The following is a 21,003-nucleotide window of genomic DNA, read 5'->3' on the forward strand; positions in this document are numbered from 1 at the left end:
ACAGCGAGGGCCCTACTCTCAACAAAAAGTTTCTTATCATATAAGCCTGCATTCCAATCCAAGCATGGATAAACCAGGGACACTTATCCATAGATCCAGGCACCGTGAGTGTGGTAATCTTCCAATATTTGTTGCCCATCACCTCCTTCCTTCTAAAAGCAACTTTTAAAATTATGCTTGGGAGCCAGAATGGTTCCTGGGGGTGTTACCAGAGCCCCTCTGTGTGCAGATTCACAGTGTGCAACAAAAGACTTAAAAGCCAGACCAAAAAAAAGGAGAAATGCAAGTCTGGAGTGGGCCTAATACAACACATACCTATAAAGCGGAGCAATTACCTGGTCTTGGTTCACCAGTGAGTACACATAGAGGGGCAGTAGTAATCTGTTCAGTAGATGATCCGTCAGCACATCATTCAGAAACTCGCAGTTGATAATGAGAATATCATTGAGATAATTCAGATGGTCCAGATGCTGCGACACCAAGTTACTCAGACTTCCTCGATTCTTATGTCTAGAAAATAACATGGATAGGACATGAGCAGACAAGGATGCGGCACTGCCACCATGCAAGATGTAGATACACAACCCAAGACTGCAGCATTCACAATCATTCTGGCTATGAAGAACAGCTCACATTCAACATAAAACCTATTAACACTACACCACTCTTATAGTTTAGACACTTTTGTGGTAAGATAATGAAAATTGTTACAAGTTTTGAAAGAAATCCATGCTAATAAAAATAATCCCAAATTAAAAAACACACACCACCGATTCAACAGCTGGCCTAAATCCTTACATGCCTTTATTCACACTTGACCCCTGAACCTCCCTGTAGACCGAGCGAGAAAAAAAAAAAAAAAAAAAAAAAAAAAAAAAGGGAACCCTCCTTTACCCCCATGGCCTGCCGCAATGCACGGGGAGGGCAACTACGGAAGCCTTTTAGGCTGACTGGCTATAATATGCTACAAAAGTGAAGAATTCCCAAGTGGGACGGTCAATAAAACAAACAAAATAATTTTATGGTAATTAAGGTATCAAGGTAAAAGGTATTAAGGAAAAAATTTAAAAAAGCACAAAATTTCCCCCAATAAGTAATAAAATAGTCAAAAAATGTTGCATGACCTTGGCTTAGAGAATATTACCGTAATTTATAAACATTCATACTGTAAAGGGCATAAAAATTTTTTAAATTGCCATTCTAGTACAGTACTTCCTACCTTCAAAAGGTCCTAATAAGTTCCTTTGATTCAGGAATTAAAACAAACAAAAAACACAGGATACGAATAAGAAACAACAAAAGAGACCTCACTATGATAAATGACTAGGATTGATACAAAAAGAAAAAAAAATATGTTTTTTTTACTCAAATCAGAAAAAGAAAACTTGTACACACAGAGTGTCTTCTTAATCACATAAAATTACAGAAATTTAGCATTTTTAACTGTATGGTAAACATTAAACCTTTTTTTTTCCCCATCTAAGAATGGCACATTACGAAAAAAATAATATAATGTTATTGAAGCATGGGAGAAAACTAAATAAAATGCTTTTTTGCTGAGAGCCCCAAAAATGTTTGAAATTGCAGAAAGGCCTGGTCATTAAGGGGTTAAAATGAATAATCCCATTTAAGGCCAGTTTTTCCCACCATTATTTATTGGGTAATGGTTCTGGCACTACACCTCTAGTCTCCCAGGGATCTGCTGTGAGGAGGTTATAAATGCCAAATGACACTCCAGCGGCAGCCGCGCATCCTCCGCTGCCCTCCTTCCCCACGCAGGAATGTGGTCTATTAATTTAGCCAAATTACAATCACTTTAATGGATTGTTTCAGAATATGGATTACGCTACCACTCCAATCACTCAAGTACAACAAGCAGGGCTTCAATTAGTACATGAGAAGGCTGCTGCGGGGGCCGGCCACGCCGAGGAAGCTGTGAATAATTCATGCAATCCAATTAAGAGGCAGTCACAGGATCATTCAGAATGGACCAGATTAAAGGCATCAGGATTAAGCACTTGTTTATAAAGGGAAAAAAAACTACATGATGGCGAGAACGATCTAAATCTTGGCTGCAGCCCAGGCATCTCCGAGCGTCTTCACATGGGGCTCATTGATAAATCTTCATTCTGCAACTCGGCAATTTTGGAGAATGTTAATGATCAATCCGGCGATACATAAACACGGCCGGCAATAAAAGTGCTGGAAGGGGGGGGGAATGTGCCGAGCCAGCATTTCTATAGGCTGCATAGTGTAATCCGCATAGAGTTTACTGTTACTTATGCCGGTCTGATGGAGCGCGCAGCACGTAAGACACTAAATCCTCACACAATGAATTAGAGGCCGAGGAACATGACGGAGGTAACCGGGAAGATGGAGTAACGACAGAATATCAATACCAAGAGATCAAGTTCATTCCAACGTTACATCCTTTTGATAGTCTCTGAAATAATTTTGGAGAATTCTTTCTTTAGCCCCCTCTATTCTCCAAAAATCAGCGTTTCATGGGTTTCTGGGTAGTGCTTCCGATTGCTCAGGAATGGCACGGAATAAAGAAAATATTCCAAATGTGCCGGAACTAGAATAAACCAGCACCATAAGGATGCTAAGAGTTGGAATTTCTGGATGCGGATATGGACAATGAAGATGACCTATGTCCACCTTCACACCCATTATTTCTGTTAAGTTAATGGCCACTTTACACACATTACAAAAAACATGAAGTCATTGTAGGGGGGGGGGGGGGGGATAATAATAAATGTACATTGGTAAATAATTTATTAAAAAGTTCTTAATACTAAAAGTTCTAAATACTACAAAAATACTGACTGTGTGAAAGAGGCCCAAGTGTTTGTATCCCCCGGGAGCTCTTTTCCATATGCAACAAGAATTTCCATTTTATTGAGAACCCCATAGTATACAGTAAATTCAGGTGACTTACCCGACTGACTAAGTATATTCCAAGATACTATGGACCACTCACTCCCTCCCCTTCTCCAGCCGGCTGTGTGCCATACTCGGGTTCTGAACCAGGCATGCATACTTATGTGTGAAAGGGGCCTTTGTGCTGTCTGCAGACTCTTGTGCTTCTTTGTTTACATGTCTTTGCTCCGCTGAATAGGAGAAGCTGCAGCAGCACAAGTATGGCACATCCTGCCCCCTTCCCTTTTCCTGTGCCTGTTAGCAAGACGCACAGAGACGCACTGGGTGACGTCATAGACAAGTGAGAGAGGAAGCTGTGTGTATATGCAGAGGGCAACATAGTGAGAACAGGCAGAGGCTAAAGCTCTCAATGGTGGCAAAGCTACAGGTACATTTACATGCAGAAGTATGTCTTTATGGAAGAGATTTATTGTAAAGTGTCCAATCCCTTTAAGTTTGAGGTCAAAGAAAAAGCATTCCTGGAAACCAATAGTTTAATAAAAGGTATCATGATACACAATTTACACACTACACAAAGTAAAACAAGTACTTACTCTTCATCAGTCTGGACACACTTGTCCAGCTCAATGACGTGAATTCCAATGAACCAGACCAGGTTGGAAAAATACGGCACGGCGGTTTTATCCCTAATATAGTGCAACATGGGCTGGTTGTTAACTAAAAATAACAACATGAAAAAAACAGGCACAGGTTACTATAAGAGAGAAGCACAAGCAATGCATTAAGTATAATTATACAACAAGCCGATGACCTTGAGAGGTCTGTGTCCATTAAGCTAAATTAGGGTAAAGCCTGTATATTTGTAAACTCAGCAGCGTTTTTAACGATTATTGCTTATGCCATAAATGTGTAACAATATTTCCTTTTTTTTATCTGTTTCCTCCAATTACAAAAAATGTTATGGCTGCCACAGCGAGGCGAGGGCTAGTAAATCTATGTTTAGTAATGTGCCCGTTATTGGCAATTAAACAGAGTAAACAGCTTGAAGGGAGGGAAAAGACGGTGCAGGTATGTGACAGATATACATTACATGTACTGCACCCAAATACAATGGGGCAGTTTACGCTAAATATACATTTTTTTTTTTTTTTTTTTTTAGGTTTTTCTGTTGCTATGCTGTTAGTTTTCTATCGCTCTAGTATCCTAAACATCAATGCCAAGGATACGCTGTTGTGTGAGGAAAAGATTAATGGAGCGGACGGCCACACATGACCATTCTGCTCCATTAATTTCTATGGAGCCGATGGAGATCGGTGAGCGCTGCGACGGACCCCTCATTTTCGCAATCTACAGGGGTCTCGGCACTGCTTCCCAACTTTGCTTTGTGGGAAAACCCCCTTAAGGCAGGGGTCCCCAAACTACGGCCCGCGGACCGTTTCTAACCGGCCCCCCGACGCTTGAAGCGCCAGCACCGGGGCCTTGCGGCCTTCGACAGTCAGGCAGGGGCTTCCGTCCATCCGGACATGAAGCTCCTGCCCGTCACTGTACAGTGCTGTATGTGGCCGGAAGACAACCACGGCGCACATCGCTCCATGAACTAGGATGCGCGGCCACGTGATTACGTCATCTCGCGGCAGCGCACCCCTTGCATAGGAAATAATTAGTTATGAGGGGCAGTATAGGAAATAATTATTAGGGGCAGAATAGGAAATAATTACTTATGAAGGCAGCATAGGAAATAAAAGGTGTGGGGCAGCATAGTAATTAATTAATGGTGGGGGGCATAAGAAATAATTATGAAGGGCAGTCTAGTAATTAATGGGGGGGAGCATTATTCAATAATTAATGGAGAGGGGTGCCAGTATACTTAATAATTAATTGACTAATTAATTAATTGGACCAATACATAAAAATAGTTCACAAGGGAGTGCACTATATTAAATAATTAATTGAGGGGGGGCCCAGTGTATTACGGATGCAGTCACATGTACCGCTATTTATTTTTAAACTTTAGTTCGGCCCTCCAACAGTCTCAGAGGAACAGTGAACGGCCCCCTATGTAAAAAGTTTGGGGACCCCTGCCTTAAGGCCTTAGTATATTGTAATACATGTTTAAAACCAAAAAGGATTCAAGGTATTCACGGCTGTCATTCACGGCTTCACGGCTTCACGGATTTACGGCTGTCAGGTGTCACACACAAGAGAATTGTTGGCCACAACGTGGATTATCGATTGTCCATGGGATCATATGTCAGATGGTCGAACCACGAATAGAGAAAAACTAAACTGGCTGATCAGGAAACCAGTCCATACAACATGGCAATAGATTTGTCTACTCCAGGTGGTCCTGCCGTGCACTAGTACAGGGAGCATACAAAATATTCCAACCATAGCTTAAATTTAATCAATTTTAAAATTCGGCAATGTTAATGGACTTGCCAACGTGTAGCCACCTGCGGCCCTATAATCTGGGGCAGCCATATTTCATTAATAATGACACATGTACAGACAGATATGTTAGTAGGTAAGTTAGTCTCTATTTCTAAGTTTGGTTAGTAAACATTTATCCAAGAGTTAGCATTTGTCAAAGAACACAGAAAAATCTATGAGAATAGATTAGGAATTACATCTTTTGCAAAGCACCAATTACATGTAGTCTGCAGTGGTGGACATCTGGAGCTGGTATAGCACAGTAATAGTATTTGTACATCACCGGTAATTTGTTATTTGCCACATTTCATTGCAACTAAAATGTCAACAGAATTTTATAAATGAATGTTGCAGATGGGAATAGTAAACCTTGTAATTTTATTATAGAAATACGTTGCTGTGCCCTTCTTTTCCCCTGCCCTTCTTCTTTATTTAAGCAGTTTGGGGAAATCAGCATTCTGTCCTGTGTGCACTGACAGCTGAGAGATAAAGACACTTGATATAGTGTCTAATGACTTTACTCCTTACAGACAGTCCCTCAGAGAGCTGAATCATCAAGGGAAATATCATCTAAATAAAGGAGAGGGTTAAAAAGTATAACTCAGATTTTACAATGATTTTTACCAAATTGTTATGTGTGACCCCCTCTTTAAAAAACAAACAGAATGATGCCCATTTTAAGCGGCTTGCTCTTTTCTTTACAGAGTTATGGTATCTTTTTGTTGTGATCCATTGTCAGAAATCTTCCTCAGCAGCAGTGAATTGGGCAGAGACTAACCTCTTCCCATCTTTGCCCTGAAGCCTAGCCAAATTTATGATGGCCACAGTGTGAGGTCTTGTGTTCGCTAACTCATTTAGCAGTACATCCAGATTTCTACCAATAAACCCAGTGAAATAGTTATATAAAGTGTATAGTATGTGCTTTGTGAGTACTAAGGATTAACAGCATCCCTGCTGTGCAGATAATGTCCAGAAACTACCATCCTGTGTAAGAGACTTCTGAAACAACAGATCTGCTAGCACGAAGCTCTCCTGGTAGCTACGCACAGAGCATCACAAGACCTCCCCTTCACCCTCCAGATTGAGAAGGAAGGAGCAGCTTCGTCCCCTCTAACGGTATACTTTATGTACACAAAGCATGGTCTCACAGGTATTATCAGCAAAGCCTGTGAAAACAGCTACTGCAGGGATAGGGAAAACTGAGGATAACAGAAAAGAAGCTGCTGGACATAAATACTCAGATAATAGGCAAAGTTATTCTATTAAACAAATGCAACAGATCAATAGCCTCCTGATCTCTCTAAAGCACACTGCTCACTGGAGGAGAAAGAGCAATAGAACAAAAAGGCTGCATTACTTTTTATTATATTATAAAGACTACTATTATCACCAGCTCTTAATTTCTGAGATAATAAAAATTGCATCAAACTGTTTCATTACGCTTCAAATTAATTTAAATTCAGCAACAAAATTGATACAATCAACCAATTATCGTGACCCATTAAATGAACAGATTGGATTTTACCCCTCACGTGATGAGCAATTACCGAAACGTAACCGCCCCTCATCTGAACCCCTGCTTTATTATGTTTTAGTGGTTTCACAATGTAATGGATGGTATGGTATGGGTTTGTGTTCTTGTAATGGAAACCCGATTGTGACCCAATTTACACATCTTCACTCTCAAACTAATTGATCCGGTTATGAGTGGGAGACGCTATGAGCCACAAGTGACCACCAGCTCATCTTGTGATGCCCACCACCAACATGTCTGACTTCATGCAAGCTTCTTATTGAGACACATGCACAGTAAAGCAATGGTAAATGGTAAGCAAACTTACATGACACTGCGATATGGCACATAGGGATCACCAGTGAAGAGAGGGCAAGAAATAGAAAATTATGTTCAGAACCTGGGTCATTTAAGCATCAGTATCACTAGTAGAGATGAACGGACCCAATGGTCGGGTTTGGTGTTCAGGTTCAACTGCCTGACTCTGACTCTATTGCCGGCCGAACAGCCAATCCAGCAACTTCCCACGGCCACGAGGGGCGAGAGGGACACCATTGGGAGCGCTCATCTATAATAACTAGCAGGGCTCCTTCCCATTTATCATATACACAGCATTTACCCTTCAAATATGGAGGAGCCCGGCAATCTACACATGAAAGACATGAGCGCAGCATATCACACATAGAAGAATGACTTCTGTCTACTTTACAAGCATTATAAATTCTATTCAATAATTCTACAATCTACCGAGTTCTCATTACTTAGGACTCGCAAATCTTCCCTGGACTCTGGAAAAGCTTAGTAAAGAGGCGCTATAGTGGATATAGGACGGTTTTCTCTTCTGGAACCATGGCCGCCAAAACTTGTGCTGTAATGGAGGCCATAGACTCCTCAAAGGTAACCAAGCTGAGCCAATCCTTCGGTAGGACCCCAAACCTGCCAATCGTTTTTTTCCAACCGACTTAGGGTGTGTTCACACACTGCGTGTGAATTGTGTCTAGAAGCACAATTTAAGCTGATTGCAGATGTGTTTAGATGTGCTTGTGATTAGAAAGGAGCGCCACGTGTTTTGCTGGTGAACAATGTAAAACACACAGTGATCGGGACAAGCTCCTCCTCGCTGTCTTTGAAAGGCGTTTCAAAAGCAATTGAAAAGCAGCATGTGAACGCAGCCTAAACCTCAGCTGCATACAGACATGTACAACTTTAGGGACTTGAAAAACTGCTGATAGATTCCCATTGAAACAGACCTCCAGTGAGAAACAGAATGTAGGCCACTGCGAGTTATAATAAGCGGCCCACATCACACGGCACTTGTTACCTCTGGCTATACACTGGAAGGCTGTGACCAATACATTTTCCACCCTCGGCTTATACTCGAGTCAATAGGATTTCCCTTTTTTTTGGTGGTAAAATTAGGGGGCTTGGCTTATATTCAAGTATATACTGTATATTTGTTATTCATGGCCTCCTTCCCTCTAAAAGCAACTTTTAAATTAAGAGCCAGGAGGGCTCTGAGGACATATACCAGAACCCCTCCATGCTGCAGCTTCACAAGTTCATCTGCGTAATATTAAAAGTGAATTATAGTATCATAGTTTATACGGTTGAATAAAGACACTTGTCCATCAAGTTCAACCAAGGAAGGGTAGGGATTGGATGAGGAAGGGATTTAGGGGAAACAATCCTATATAGCATAACAATCAATGTTATTTAGGTGTAAAAAGGCATCTAGACCCTTCTTGAAGCTGAATTAATTTGCATTTCTAAGAAAAACATATCTTCCCAAGAAATGAAAGACACAGTAAGAGACTTTGTGTACTATGGAATAAAAGTAACGTCAGGCATAGATATCTATGGTCTAGGATCTTCTGAGAACATCCTGGCTAGTTCCAAGCTACAGTAATGTGCGACTCTTGGGCGATGGTTCTCATGGTCATAGATGATCATTTCTGATTAATACTTCATATGAACATTTAACATAAAGGAAATGTTGTAATACTTCTGTGGTAGATACCGGGTACCAATCTCATGAACACACCGAAATAAAACAGGTCCTTAATGCAGTCCACTACTGCCACCTAGTGGTCACTGCGCAGACTGCAATGTGCAAGTAATCAGTCTATTCTGGCATCTACCACCAGGATGAAGGACTGTATGCAAATGAGCCTGAGGGGCTCCATGCTCCATAGGTATTAATGAAGCCTGAAGCCCCTCAGCCTCATTTGCATACAGTATTTCATCCTGGTGATGTCCTTTAAACATAAATGAGAAAAAATTAATCCCTGCTACAGTAAACCACACAAAATATTCTTACCTTTGTAGATATTTAAAGTGATGTTTCTCACCGCAACTCGGACCATGTGCTCAGGGTGGTTAAAGAACTTAATCGCTTCAGTGTACAGAGCAAAATCATTGGTGTGCTAAAGGGTGAAAAATAGTCACAGTTATTACAGAACAAAAATAAAAGGAAAATAAATCGGAGCTTTTTGCTCCCATATGTTCTGCGTTGCTCTTCTACTAATCTGAACAGATGGCTCTGGGAGAACACCGTTCAGTTCCCCTACAGGCAGTGGACACTACAATCCTGTTACTTCCCTCGCACAAGGCGTCTTCTCGGCTAGTCCACCATGTTTCTGTTAAGCTTCTGCTCCTTCCCTGACAAGCAGGGCAAAAAGAGATTTCTATTGGCTGTTCTACAGTTGAGAGGATCACTCTGCAGAGAGCTGGCAATTAGGTCCTTAGATTAATGACACGATTTGCTGGATAGATATTTTGAGAGCATCTAAACAGCAGGCATTACGGTTTTAGGATTTTTTTCAATAATAATAAAATGAATGATGACGCAACCCCTGTAATACAAATAAATGTATAGATAACGTAAACTTTAATAAGAACATATTTTACCCATTTCTTATGGATCCACTCTTGGTTATAGTAATATCCGATTCCTGAGAGTTCACGGGTTTGGTTGGCTGGGGTCGTGATCATGTACACATGAGGTCAGTGTACAAAACACACAGATTCATCTCTTTAACCACTTAATGACTGGCCAAGTGACTTTTGTTATTTCCCATCCTTTGATGCGTCAAATGCCCCAAACTTTTTTATGTTTCCGTTGTGGTTACTTTCTGTTGATGAATTACAGCTTGTTTGTAGGTCAAGTCATGGAGGTTTGTGGGGGTTGGGTTTATATACACATCTCATTGATAAACTTGTGTTAACTCTTTTAAGGGAAAATAAATAAATAAATAACTAATGGTCCACTATCAATGTATATACAGGCGGTCCCCTACTTAAGGACACCCGACTTACAGACAACCCATAGTTACAGACGGACCCCTCTGCCCACTGTGACCTCTGGTGAAGCTCTCTGGATGCTTTAAAATAGTCCCAGATTGCAATAATCAGCTTAAAATTGTCTGCAATGAAGCTTTATTGATAATTTTTGGTTCTATTACAGCAAAAAAATTTGAAACTCCAATTGTCACTGGGGCAAAAAAAAAAAAAAAAAAATTGTCGGGAACTACAATGATAAAATATACAGTTTCGACTTACATACAAATTCAACTTAAGAACAAACCCACAGTCCCTATCTTGTATGTAACCCGGGGACTGCCTGTACTTTCCTTCCTAGGTCCCTGCTGGTTTCTACTTTCTGGACGCTCTTGACACGAGGATAACAACCAGTCAGACAATCCCCAAGGGCTTATTCACACATCAGTTTTTCTACTTATCAAGGACAACATACCAACTCTTCTACTAGCCTTAGCATGTGTCTTTTTTTCACCACTACTGTCCTATTTGCCACATATACATGCAAATAAATGTGGATGTGGATATAATATGGACACAAAACAAACTGAATATAATCAGTAAACTTTCCTTGTAAATAACACGAGTCGCATATTGACTTAACAAGAAGGCCAGTAGGTGACAGTCATTTGCATATGGAATTGGAAAAAAAATTAAAATTTACTACAAAATGATAAGAAATCCCGACTAGAACGGATGGACTGCAGACTACTGAAACATGTGTATGTGCTGCCCTCAGGTGGTGATACCCAGTACACACAGCATTTGCAGAAAAGGATATTATTCATAAAATTGCAGGTCAGATAACCAAAGCAACACTTTATGGGGACATTTATCATGCGCCGTTGTTTGATAAAGTCCTCGCCCCTCTGGCGTCGCCGGATACATCAGGGGGTTCAGACCCACTCTGTTTCTGGCTGCACTCCCTTCAATCCCCTCCTCACCCACTTGGCGTGGAGGAAGCATGACAAGAAAAATAATCACATTTTCTGGCAGTTCACAAATAATTGCAACTATATCACCCAAAACAATGGTGTACAAGTCATGATAAATGCCCCCCTAGGAATTCATGTCATCTGTATGGACACGGTACAATAATAATCTTGCCCTACCAGACAGATTTAGATAGAATAGAATAGAATAGAATGCTTTATTGTCCCCATAGGGGAAATTGACTTTGTCACAACGACAACAGCAACACCTCCATTCATGATCACTATTATACATACACAAACAAGTAAAATACAACATACATATACATATAGATAATAACAGTTATTTTAAAAGAGTCAGTAAAAAGTATAAAAAGAAGAAAAACACCATGGTTACAGATATTAATTACTTGCCCATGTTAACTAATACAATTGCCCTCGGTATAAAAGAATTTTTAAAACGATTCGTTCTACATTTAATATGCAGAAACCGTTCACCAAATGTACTACGTTGACCCATCAGTGTGTTATGTTGACCCATCAGTGTGTGTGTTATGGTGCCATGATTAAGGGTGCGTGTAGCACCTGAAACGCGTAGGCTTAAATCCCACATTTTGTAACAACTGGTGTTGCCATTGGGTTGTCATGTCCTACATTTTTAATGGATGAAATAAAGATGGAATGAAAATTTTAATCAAGCCACGCCGGTGCCGAAGTGAATTTGTTGTTTTTTCTGCAATACTACGTCAAGGTCCGGACGAACTTCATGAGCACGACGTTGAGCGAAGGTGAGCTGCTATTTACCTGTTTTTTCTACAGTGTGTTATGTAATGGGTTTTTCTCATTACATACAATGGACTTAAATTTGGAGAGCATACGTGCACACAAGACTGACTCCCAATCCTCTGTCTTAGTGCCAACAATTGAGTTCACCTTCCTAACCAATTTCTTAAATTTGTTTAAGTCAGTCGTGCGGGCATTGTTTCCCCAACATATCACCGCATAGAATAAAACACTTCCAATTACAGACTGGTAAAAGGACAGCAACATCCTACGGTCCACATCAAAAGACCTAAGAGATCTTAAAAAGTACAGTCTCCCGGTCGCCTTTTTATACAATTTCTCTGAATTTATATGCCACATTAACTTATCATCCAGATAGACGCCCAGATACTTATAGTTGGTGACGCGTTCCACTGCGACACCCCTAATCTTTGTAGGCTCACCATCAGTATCACGTTCTTTTCGGAAAGTGATTACCATTTCCTTGGTCTTAGATAGATTCAATTCCAAGCCATTTGTGTCGCACCACTCCGAGAACACGTCAATGGTCGACCAGTATTCAGACAGATCTCCCCCTTTTATGCACCCTATTATCGCAGTGTCATCCGAATACTTCTGCAGGAAACACTCACTTCTATTTTTTTGAAAATCTGCAGTGTAGATGGTGAATAGAAACGGGGCAAGAACAGTCCCCTGTGGGGCTCCAATGTTACTCACAACCACATCCGACACCGTGTTTCCAATTTTCACCTTCTGCGGTCTTAATATCAGATAATTAAAGATCCACTGGATTAGGCCAGAACCAACCCCCATTTTACCCAATTCCTGACACAGATGTTACGGGATAATCCTATTAAAAGCACTCCCAAAGTCGAAGAACATTATCCTGACTTCAGACCCCGGCTCGTCCAGATGCATGTATACCCTGTGGAGCAGATAAAGAATCGCATCCTCCACACCCAGACGTGGTTGGTATGCGAATTGAAAAGGTTCAAGATATGGTCCAACTACTTCAGCAAGATGTCTCAAAATAAAACATTCAAACACCTTCATTATTATCGGTGTTAACGCTATCGGGCGGTAGTCATTTGGTTCTCTCGGAGCCCTGACCTTTTGGACCGGAATAATACACGACGTCTTCCATAACGTAGGAACCACTGCAGCTGAAATACTACGATTAAACAATTCACAGAAAACAGGACCAAGTTCCCCAGAGCACATTCGAAGGATCTTCGCGCTTACACAGTCCGGACCTGACGACTTTCTAACCTTTAATTTCTTTAGTTCACATATTACATCCTCTGCCAGAATTGAGAAACCAACATCTATATTGGCCCTACTTCCCAAAATAACATCCTCCTCGTCAGTGTCCCCATCACAATCGATACATGGGGTCCCTTCCCCTGTACTAAACCGATTAAAAAAAGGAGTTCAAGGCATTCGCATTATCTCTATCCCCTAAAAAACCACCCATCTTTGCTTGCATCCCTGTTATTAATTTCATACCCTTCCAGACCTCACTGACCTGGTTGGCAGCCAATTTGCCTTCCAGTTTCTCTTTATATCTATTTTTACATTCACGAATCATAGATACTGGTAGTCTCACATCATACAGGCTGTGGGAGATGTTAGCGAGGAGCCACCATCATGGCTGCTTATACACTTCTAACTGTTGAAGCAGATACCAAAGTCTGCCAGCTTCACTAGTCCATCCGTGGGATGTGTGAAATTGTAGCACAAAAAAGGACAGACGACCGAAGATAGAATTCTGAATTAATTATTAAAAGATGTAGTTGCACCATTTATTTTTCCAGATAAAACATCCTCTTTATTCATAGAGATGGCAAATATACACAGTTATGTTATGCACCGTCTCGGACTTTAATACTGGCAGAGCAGCCATATTGGAAGTGGAGGAGCTGTCTGGTACTTTGGCTGTACTTGGGGTTGGTAGGCAAGTATTGGTCATTGGGGATAGATCAGGGGCAATTTGAGCCGATTCTCAACTGACTGTCCTGACAGTTTCTTCGAGGCCTCTGGGCTTACTACAGGGTAATGAGAGCTGTGTGTTATAACGACCCCTGTACATTGCCGCAAGTTTTTCCTAAGCCACCGGGGATTGGAGGGGATTTGTGCCCCTCACAAGATAAACCTGCAGTAATCAGTCTGAAGCGAAAAGTGGAGCGGCTAGGTTCACCCAAATTGTTCGCAAATCGGCAGATGGGACAATTGTGAATTAGAAAGCAGAAAACTGATAGCAATGAGCAATGATAGAGCTGCACGGATACATCTGAGCTTTGGGTGAATGAGCAGGCACCCCCTGGTAACGTGTAGGAACGCCCTCTTGTTAATGTAGTATAACATAGTAACACCATTATAGTCCTACTCACCTCATTGTAAAAGAAATGCACCGTATGGCTGTTCAGCTTCACAGAGAGCGTTTTCAGGAAGCAGATATAATATCCCATAATCTCCTCGTCCGAAAAGTCAAATTTATGGACAATGATGGAGTTCACATGGTTATTAGAGAGTAAATAATCTAAGGGGAGAAAAAGAGGAGCACAACTTATAATGAAGCATTGTGCAGGACTGTCAAACATTTTCAAAGGGAAAAAAAAGCACACAGTTTTTTTTAGTCTTCAGCAGTGACCATTTGGGAAAAAGAAAAAAAAAAAAAACCTGCCAGATTTTCTGCAGCCTTGTGTCTTTAGAGCTTGCACATGTATTTATGAAGTGTTTGCGCTACAATTGTCTTGGTTGCCTTTTTGTGCAACATTTTTTCTTCCTCTCCATACGACACAATTGTGTCACAACAGCATGAAGCAAAGAGCACCAAGAAAAAAAATAGGTGCAATTATGTCACATCCTGAAACCAGACCGGAACAACTAAGAGCTTGTAACAAAATAGGGCAGATTTACTAAGACCAGTGCAGTCTGTACGATGTGCAGTGTCCTGTGTATAGTGCAGGGGGCCCCAGATTCAGGACTTCTGGCGCCCGTTCTTTATGAATCTGGTGCCCCCTGCACTGCTCCGACAACTTTTTTTTGGTGCACCTTTAACATGGGGCGTGCAACATAATTCTGTCAGACACTGCATGATAAAAGTGGTGCACGGTGACTGCGCATGGGAACGCCCCTTCAGTGCAGAAATTTGTGTCGCATGAAGAATAAGAATAGTGCAGCCATGACACAAATGAAATGCGTTTGACACGTAAGTGTCTTGGACAATTCTAAAATACCTGTGCAAGCACTTTGCACCTAAAAGAAAGTGCAAAGTCTGATGGAAAACTGCACAAATCCCTTAGTAAGTGTGCCCAAAATCTTATCTGGTTTAGTCATAAAACCTTGTAACTTCTGCAAAATGTGTTTAAAATATGCTAATTCAGATAAGATCCTGCAGCACATTACCAACGGGTACACAAAGGTACCCAATTTTAACTAAAAAACCTATTGACTCAAGTAAAGCCTAGGGTGGGAAATGCATTGGTCACAGCCAGCCCCTGCCCCCTAGTATACTGCCAGCCACAGTCCAGCAGCCACAGTCCAGCAGCCACAGTCCAGCAGCCACAGTCCAGCAGCCACAGTCCAGCAGCCACAGTCCAGCAGCCACAGTCCAGCAGCCACAGTCCAGCAGCCACAGTCCAGCAGCCACAGTCCAGCAGCCACAGTCCAGCAGCCCCTACCCCTACTATATAGCCATTGAGCCCCTGTATATAGCCTGCAGCAGGTTTTGGGTGAGTACAGCTTTTGTCTGTACAAGCCAAGTTAATGTTTTTTCAGCACATTTTTTTTTGCTGAAAAATCCTGTAGGGCATGTTCATATGTCCCTTAATGACTGTACGGCACATATGGAGGACGCACATCTCTGAGGTAGTTTCATTTTCATTCGTATTGAAGACTACTCAGTGTCAAGGATCGCAAGGGAACCTGGTATTATACAGAATATAAAAAAAAGAAAAAAAAAAAAAAAAAGTTTTTCTAAAACTGAATAAAAAAACGGAAAAAAAAAAAAAAACAAAAACATCTGATTGAAAATATGTACCACCCTAATACACAGGCAACCGTGTATTAGGAGCCATCAATACTCTGTGTGAGAATGTGTACCCCCTAATACAAAGGCAATGGCATAATAGATGGAGCCATCAATACTCTGTGTGAGAATGTGTACCCCCTAATACACAGGCAATGGCATTATAATAGATGGAGCCATCAGTACTCTGTGTGAGAATGTGTACCCCCCAATACACAGGCAATGGCATTATAATAGATGGAGCCATCAGTACTCTGTGTGAGAATGTGTACCCCCCAATACACAGGCAATGGCATTATAATAGATGGAGCCATCAGTACTCTGTGTGAGAATGTGTACCCCCCAATACACAGGCAATGCGCCGTAATAGTAGGTGCCGTCTCCCATTTTTGTATCCCATCCCTGCAACCAGAAGATCACTTGTTCAAGCAACATGTCAGGAAGAATAAAAGAATGTTAAAACAAAGTTTTTAAAATAAAATTAAAATAAAAGAAAGTGAAAAGTCCCCCAGACACCACAATTCCCTATACTGTATATAACTAGTAAAGGACTGAAAACACTAAATCACAAAAAAAAAAAAAAATTTTGGTAATGCTGCATCCGTAACAATTTGTAGAATAAATCATAATTGAACCTGCTCAGTGAACACTGATTGAAAAACTTGCCAAAAAATCATTTTTTTGATCAAACTGCTTTATAAAAAATGTTTAAAAATTGATCATAAAAAAAGTTACAAGCGCCAAAATGGTACCAATGAAAAGAACAAATTCCTGATGGCCATACATCCTGCCCCGCAGACCAGAGGGGTTTCGTAGTGTGTGGCGGCACTGTATGCCCCACAAGTCACAATAGATCAAACCCAGCCATGTATTTATCAGATCAGGTGCTGAAGCCGTACAGCGCCCTACAGAAAACGAAGACATGGTACAAAAGCGCTGGCCGTGCACATTGTACAGATGGCACTGTAAAACTCTTACATGCTGTACTTTATTTTCAAGAGGCGGATATTAGTGAACTTATATTTGGACAAGAAGGACGGGGCCCCAGTACCTCTGGATTAGATGCCCCCCTTTTGTTTTGCCAGGACAGCACTTGCCTGGTGAATTCCGCCGCTTCTAAAGGAAGGAACAGAGCCTTTTTCTGAGTCCTAAAGGTGGGGTTAGGATGGACACAATATACTACGAGACCTGCGGGAACTCCAGAGTGACAAAATTTTAGTTGGTCCCCTGGTATATTCCACCTCCTTATATACAAAGCATTCACAATTCACTCCAACCTTTGTCGTGAATTCATTTTGGCAAAAGGAATTATTGTAACCACTCTTAGGTCACGTTGCTCCCTATACCCCTTAATTATTTCATTGCGGGATGTCATTTGCAAACTAGGGTCACTTGTTTAACATTTATTATTTAGGTTTTTCCATTTCCCACTCCCAACCTCTGGATTGTAATAGTATTTTCTGTTCTTTCCTAGCTCCCAGGCCGGGGGCAGGAGATACTGTAACAACAGGGGGAAGTCATCAGCAATTGGCCTAATAAACCACTACCAGTATAATGTCAAGCAGCGCAACACCTTCTTGTTTTCGTTTCTTTTATTATCAAGTGCGGTGGCCTCATTGATGAAATCAACTTTTTTAATAAGAAGTAACTTGGTTGTATAAGGTCAGGAAGATGGAGATTTTAACACTGAAGTCAAGGTGGGGAGCTCTGAATGCCTCCACCTCCATTTGACATCAAGCACCAGACTTCAGGAGATCTGGTTAGTGATGTCTCTGGATTCAGGACTATCAATTAGAGTGATAGGGGCTTTCTGAGGAATAAGAGAGCTTTACTTCAGTGTTAAAATCTCCACCTCCATGACTCTATACAACCAATTTACCTCACTTCAAAGATTTTCTGGATGATGTCACCACACTGGGTAATGAAAGAAACATGATCTGGAAGATGTTCAGCTACTTGACAACAAACTGCTAATAGATTATTAGGTTAATATCTGCTGACAGCCCCCCCCCCCAAAAAAAATCCATTTACATATTTTAAGTCGTTTTAGCGGCAAATATGCTGTTTTTTAATAGACTATAACTGTTCCGATTATTGCATAAAGACATGGCATAAAATGCTGGACACTTTCATGGTAGATAACCTTTGTACAGTTTCCATATCTGGTTTTAAGACTTAAAATGGTGATACATTCAAAAATAACATCATGAAAATGGGTCTCTGGGTACAGTACATACGTAAGCTTATTACGAATGATCTTCCACTGCTATAACTTACATAAAGATGTTTCATGGTTTATGTTCTCAAACAACATGTTTAGGGTCTGAAGAAGTTGCCCGCAGACGTAGCGACCGGATTTTTGCCGTAGAATATTCAAGAAGAAAACAAACATATTTTTCTCCAGAAAGAAGCTGCAAAATAAATGATTACACAATAAGCAAAACAAGACAAATACTAGTACACAGGCAGGAGAATGGTTAATAGGTGGGAAAGCATTCATGAAGGTTGATCATAGAACAGGTCATCATTATGTAATCCAATGGTTACCCCACCACAACACCGACCATTACCACGATCCACTCCCAAAGCGTGTACCGAATCAAACGGATAGGATTCCGTAAACATGCAGTCGCCTGCATCTGTGTCTTACAGTAAATGTCTGGAGTATAAAGTGAGGAGTATTTTTTCTGACAAACTGTGTCTTATTGCAGGATTTACAAGACCAAACCTATAATCACTGAACTGAATGGACATACAGAGTTCAATCCACCAGTTAAACCTGCAAGCCCACAGAACAAACACTGGTGGGCAACGGATTGAAGTCCGACAACGACATAGGAACAGTCTGGACTCATCTTAGGCATCTTTCACACTTGCGTTGCAGATCACGTCCGGTCAAGGTGCGATCAGGGTTTGGTCAGTGATAAAAATGATATTTTTCATTACAGTTTAATCAGTTTTCAGTCAGAGTTTGTTCAGTGTCTCAGTTTTTCACACGCGTTTTTGTGGTGTTTTCAATGCATTTTCAGTGCGTTTTTCACACGCAGATAATGCACGCAAAAAAAAAAAAAAATTGATCAGTGAAAAACGCATTGCACTTGCAGGTGTTTCAGAGTGCATCTCCATAGACTACTATGGTGCTTTTTTCACGTAGAGCATGCTGAGATTTAAACACGCATCAAAAAAACTGCGCTTGTCCGCGTGAAAAAAAATGCAAGTCTGAAAAAACCCATTGAATAAAATGGGTCAGAGTGCAATGCAAGTTCTGCACATGAAAAGCATGCGCAGAACTAGCACCTTAAAAACGCAAGTGTGAAAGGGACCTTAGTTGTACTATAACAACCAATCATGAAACTCTACATAAGGCTCCTTTCACATACATGTGGTGCCCAGTGGCGGTACCATGACCACACAAGTGTTGCAACGTACCTTGGACGGGAAGACGACAAAGCATGTCTTATGCTTTCCCATGTTTGCAGACAAGCGTTGCGAATCACTATGGAAAAGGGGGGCAGCAGCGCACCCCTTCCTCTCCAACGCGCCCGGTTATGGCCATGATAGCATACGTGTGTGTGTGTGTTAAAGTAGCCCAACTTCAAGGGGACTCCTCTTGAAAAACCATTAGAGACAAGCACGAGTGTGTGTGATCCTTCACTTTGTATGGTATTTATATCTGTTGTCCTCTACTATATTATGATTGTACAGGTTTATATGACAAGCTTTTTTTGATACAGCTTCACTTTATATGTCTATTACTTGTTCATATACATTGTATCTGTATTGAGGTGATATTTTACATAGATTAAGGCATCGTTTGCTGTAAAATTTGGACACACACATTTTATCTAGATGGTCCATAGTTTGCTACTTTGTAATGTTGTATTTATTCATTAATATTGATTTTAATATTTTTATATTTCTCTCTTTTGGCTCAAATCTTTTGGTAACCTTACAGGACAAAGTACAATAATCATGTCCCACAGAAACAAACAAAAAAAAAAAAAAAAAAAAACAACCTACAAATCTGCACCCCAAACCCCAAAATTATGAACATACTCAAACACTGAGCTGTCATTCTGATCTCCCCAGATGAGGATCTCTGTGATGGAGCGAATGGTCTCCACCAGTAGATTGCGGTTGAGGTCTGTGACTGTGGTGTTCTTGGTCAGCACATGATACATGTACCTAGAAAAGAACAAGAGGGAAGTTATAGAATTATATATAATTATCAGCTCCAGCATCTCTACCTAGTCTGGAAGCATTGTTATACCTCCACATTGGGCTGTAATACCTAGATATACCTTTTATGTGAATTGTGCTGTATTTGGCTATATTCACACAGCTGTACAGGGGGACATATATACGTCCCCCACAGGGCGGCAATGGGTGCACAGCGCCGTACGGTATAGGACATGTCCACTCACCTCCTCCTCCTCCTTTCCCTGGCGCTGCCGTGCTACAGTACGGTGGGCAACGGCAGTGTAAATGTGCCCTTAAAATGGGGAGGTAGGGACTATGAGCCCCCTTAAAGCTTTAGGAAACAATGGAGCTTGAAAAACCCCGGACATTATTCAATCACTAATGTTCCACTCTAAACTTAACAGAAGGCCTCATGTAAATGAACATATGAAAATGCCCGTTCATTCATTACAATGGGTAATGAGGACATCAATTTTAATGGTCGTATTGTGCAACGTACCGTGAGTGAAACATAAAAAAATATAGAGCATGTCCGGTTTTCTCATGCATTTCCGTTCCATATTCCCCATAGGAGTATATAGGAACATATAAAATATAGACTGCATACATGCTGCCGTGTATATGTGCAGTAACCAGTGGGAGGGGCATTCTGTCAGCCAGCCAATAGTTTGCCATCATTTGCCAGCCCACCATATTTTTAAGGGATACTGTGCCATACGTGCCCCTATGGGTGAAAGAAATCTTGTAATTACAGCCAAAATACAGCTGTATATACAGAACAGGATAAAACATAAGGTCCTGTGCATTAATTTCTTAATAAAACACCCATGCTCCCTCCACTTAAAGTACATCCTCATATATGAAATTCCCAGGGCTGTCCTTATGGATCACGTCAAAATGATGGCTCAAACATGGCA

At 41.0% G+C, this 21,003-nt stretch overlaps 1 protein-coding gene across 6 annotated transcripts in view; it reads right to left on the bottom strand.

Moving 5' to 3' along the window:
• CLEC16A (C-type lectin domain containing 16A) overlaps window positions 1-21,003 on the bottom strand; it is a 147,756-nt gene that overhangs the window by 124,529 nt on the left and 2,224 nt on the right. For all 6 annotated transcript variants that reach the window (XM_072120713.1, XM_072120717.1, XM_072120715.1 and 3 more), the window contains exons 2-7: window positions 19,943-20,071; window positions 18,164-18,297; window positions 14,247-14,395; window positions 9,144-9,249; window positions 3,477-3,600; window positions 336-510 (exon numbers count right to left, since the gene is read on the bottom strand). In XM_072120713.1, the coding sequence (XP_071976814.1) occupies window positions 336-510; window positions 3,477-3,600; window positions 9,144-9,249; window positions 14,247-14,395; window positions 18,164-18,297; window positions 19,943-20,071 (817 nt within the window). The remainder of the gene's footprint in view (window positions 1-335; window positions 511-3,476; window positions 3,601-9,143; window positions 9,250-14,246; window positions 14,396-18,163; window positions 18,298-19,942; window positions 20,072-21,003) is intronic.

Source organism: Engystomops pustulosus, chromosome 8, assembly GCF_040894005.1.
Source record: "Engystomops pustulosus chromosome 8, aEngPut4.maternal, whole genome shotgun sequence".
NCBI classification, from domain to species: domain Eukaryota; kingdom Metazoa; phylum Chordata; class Amphibia; order Anura; family Leptodactylidae; genus Engystomops; species Engystomops pustulosus.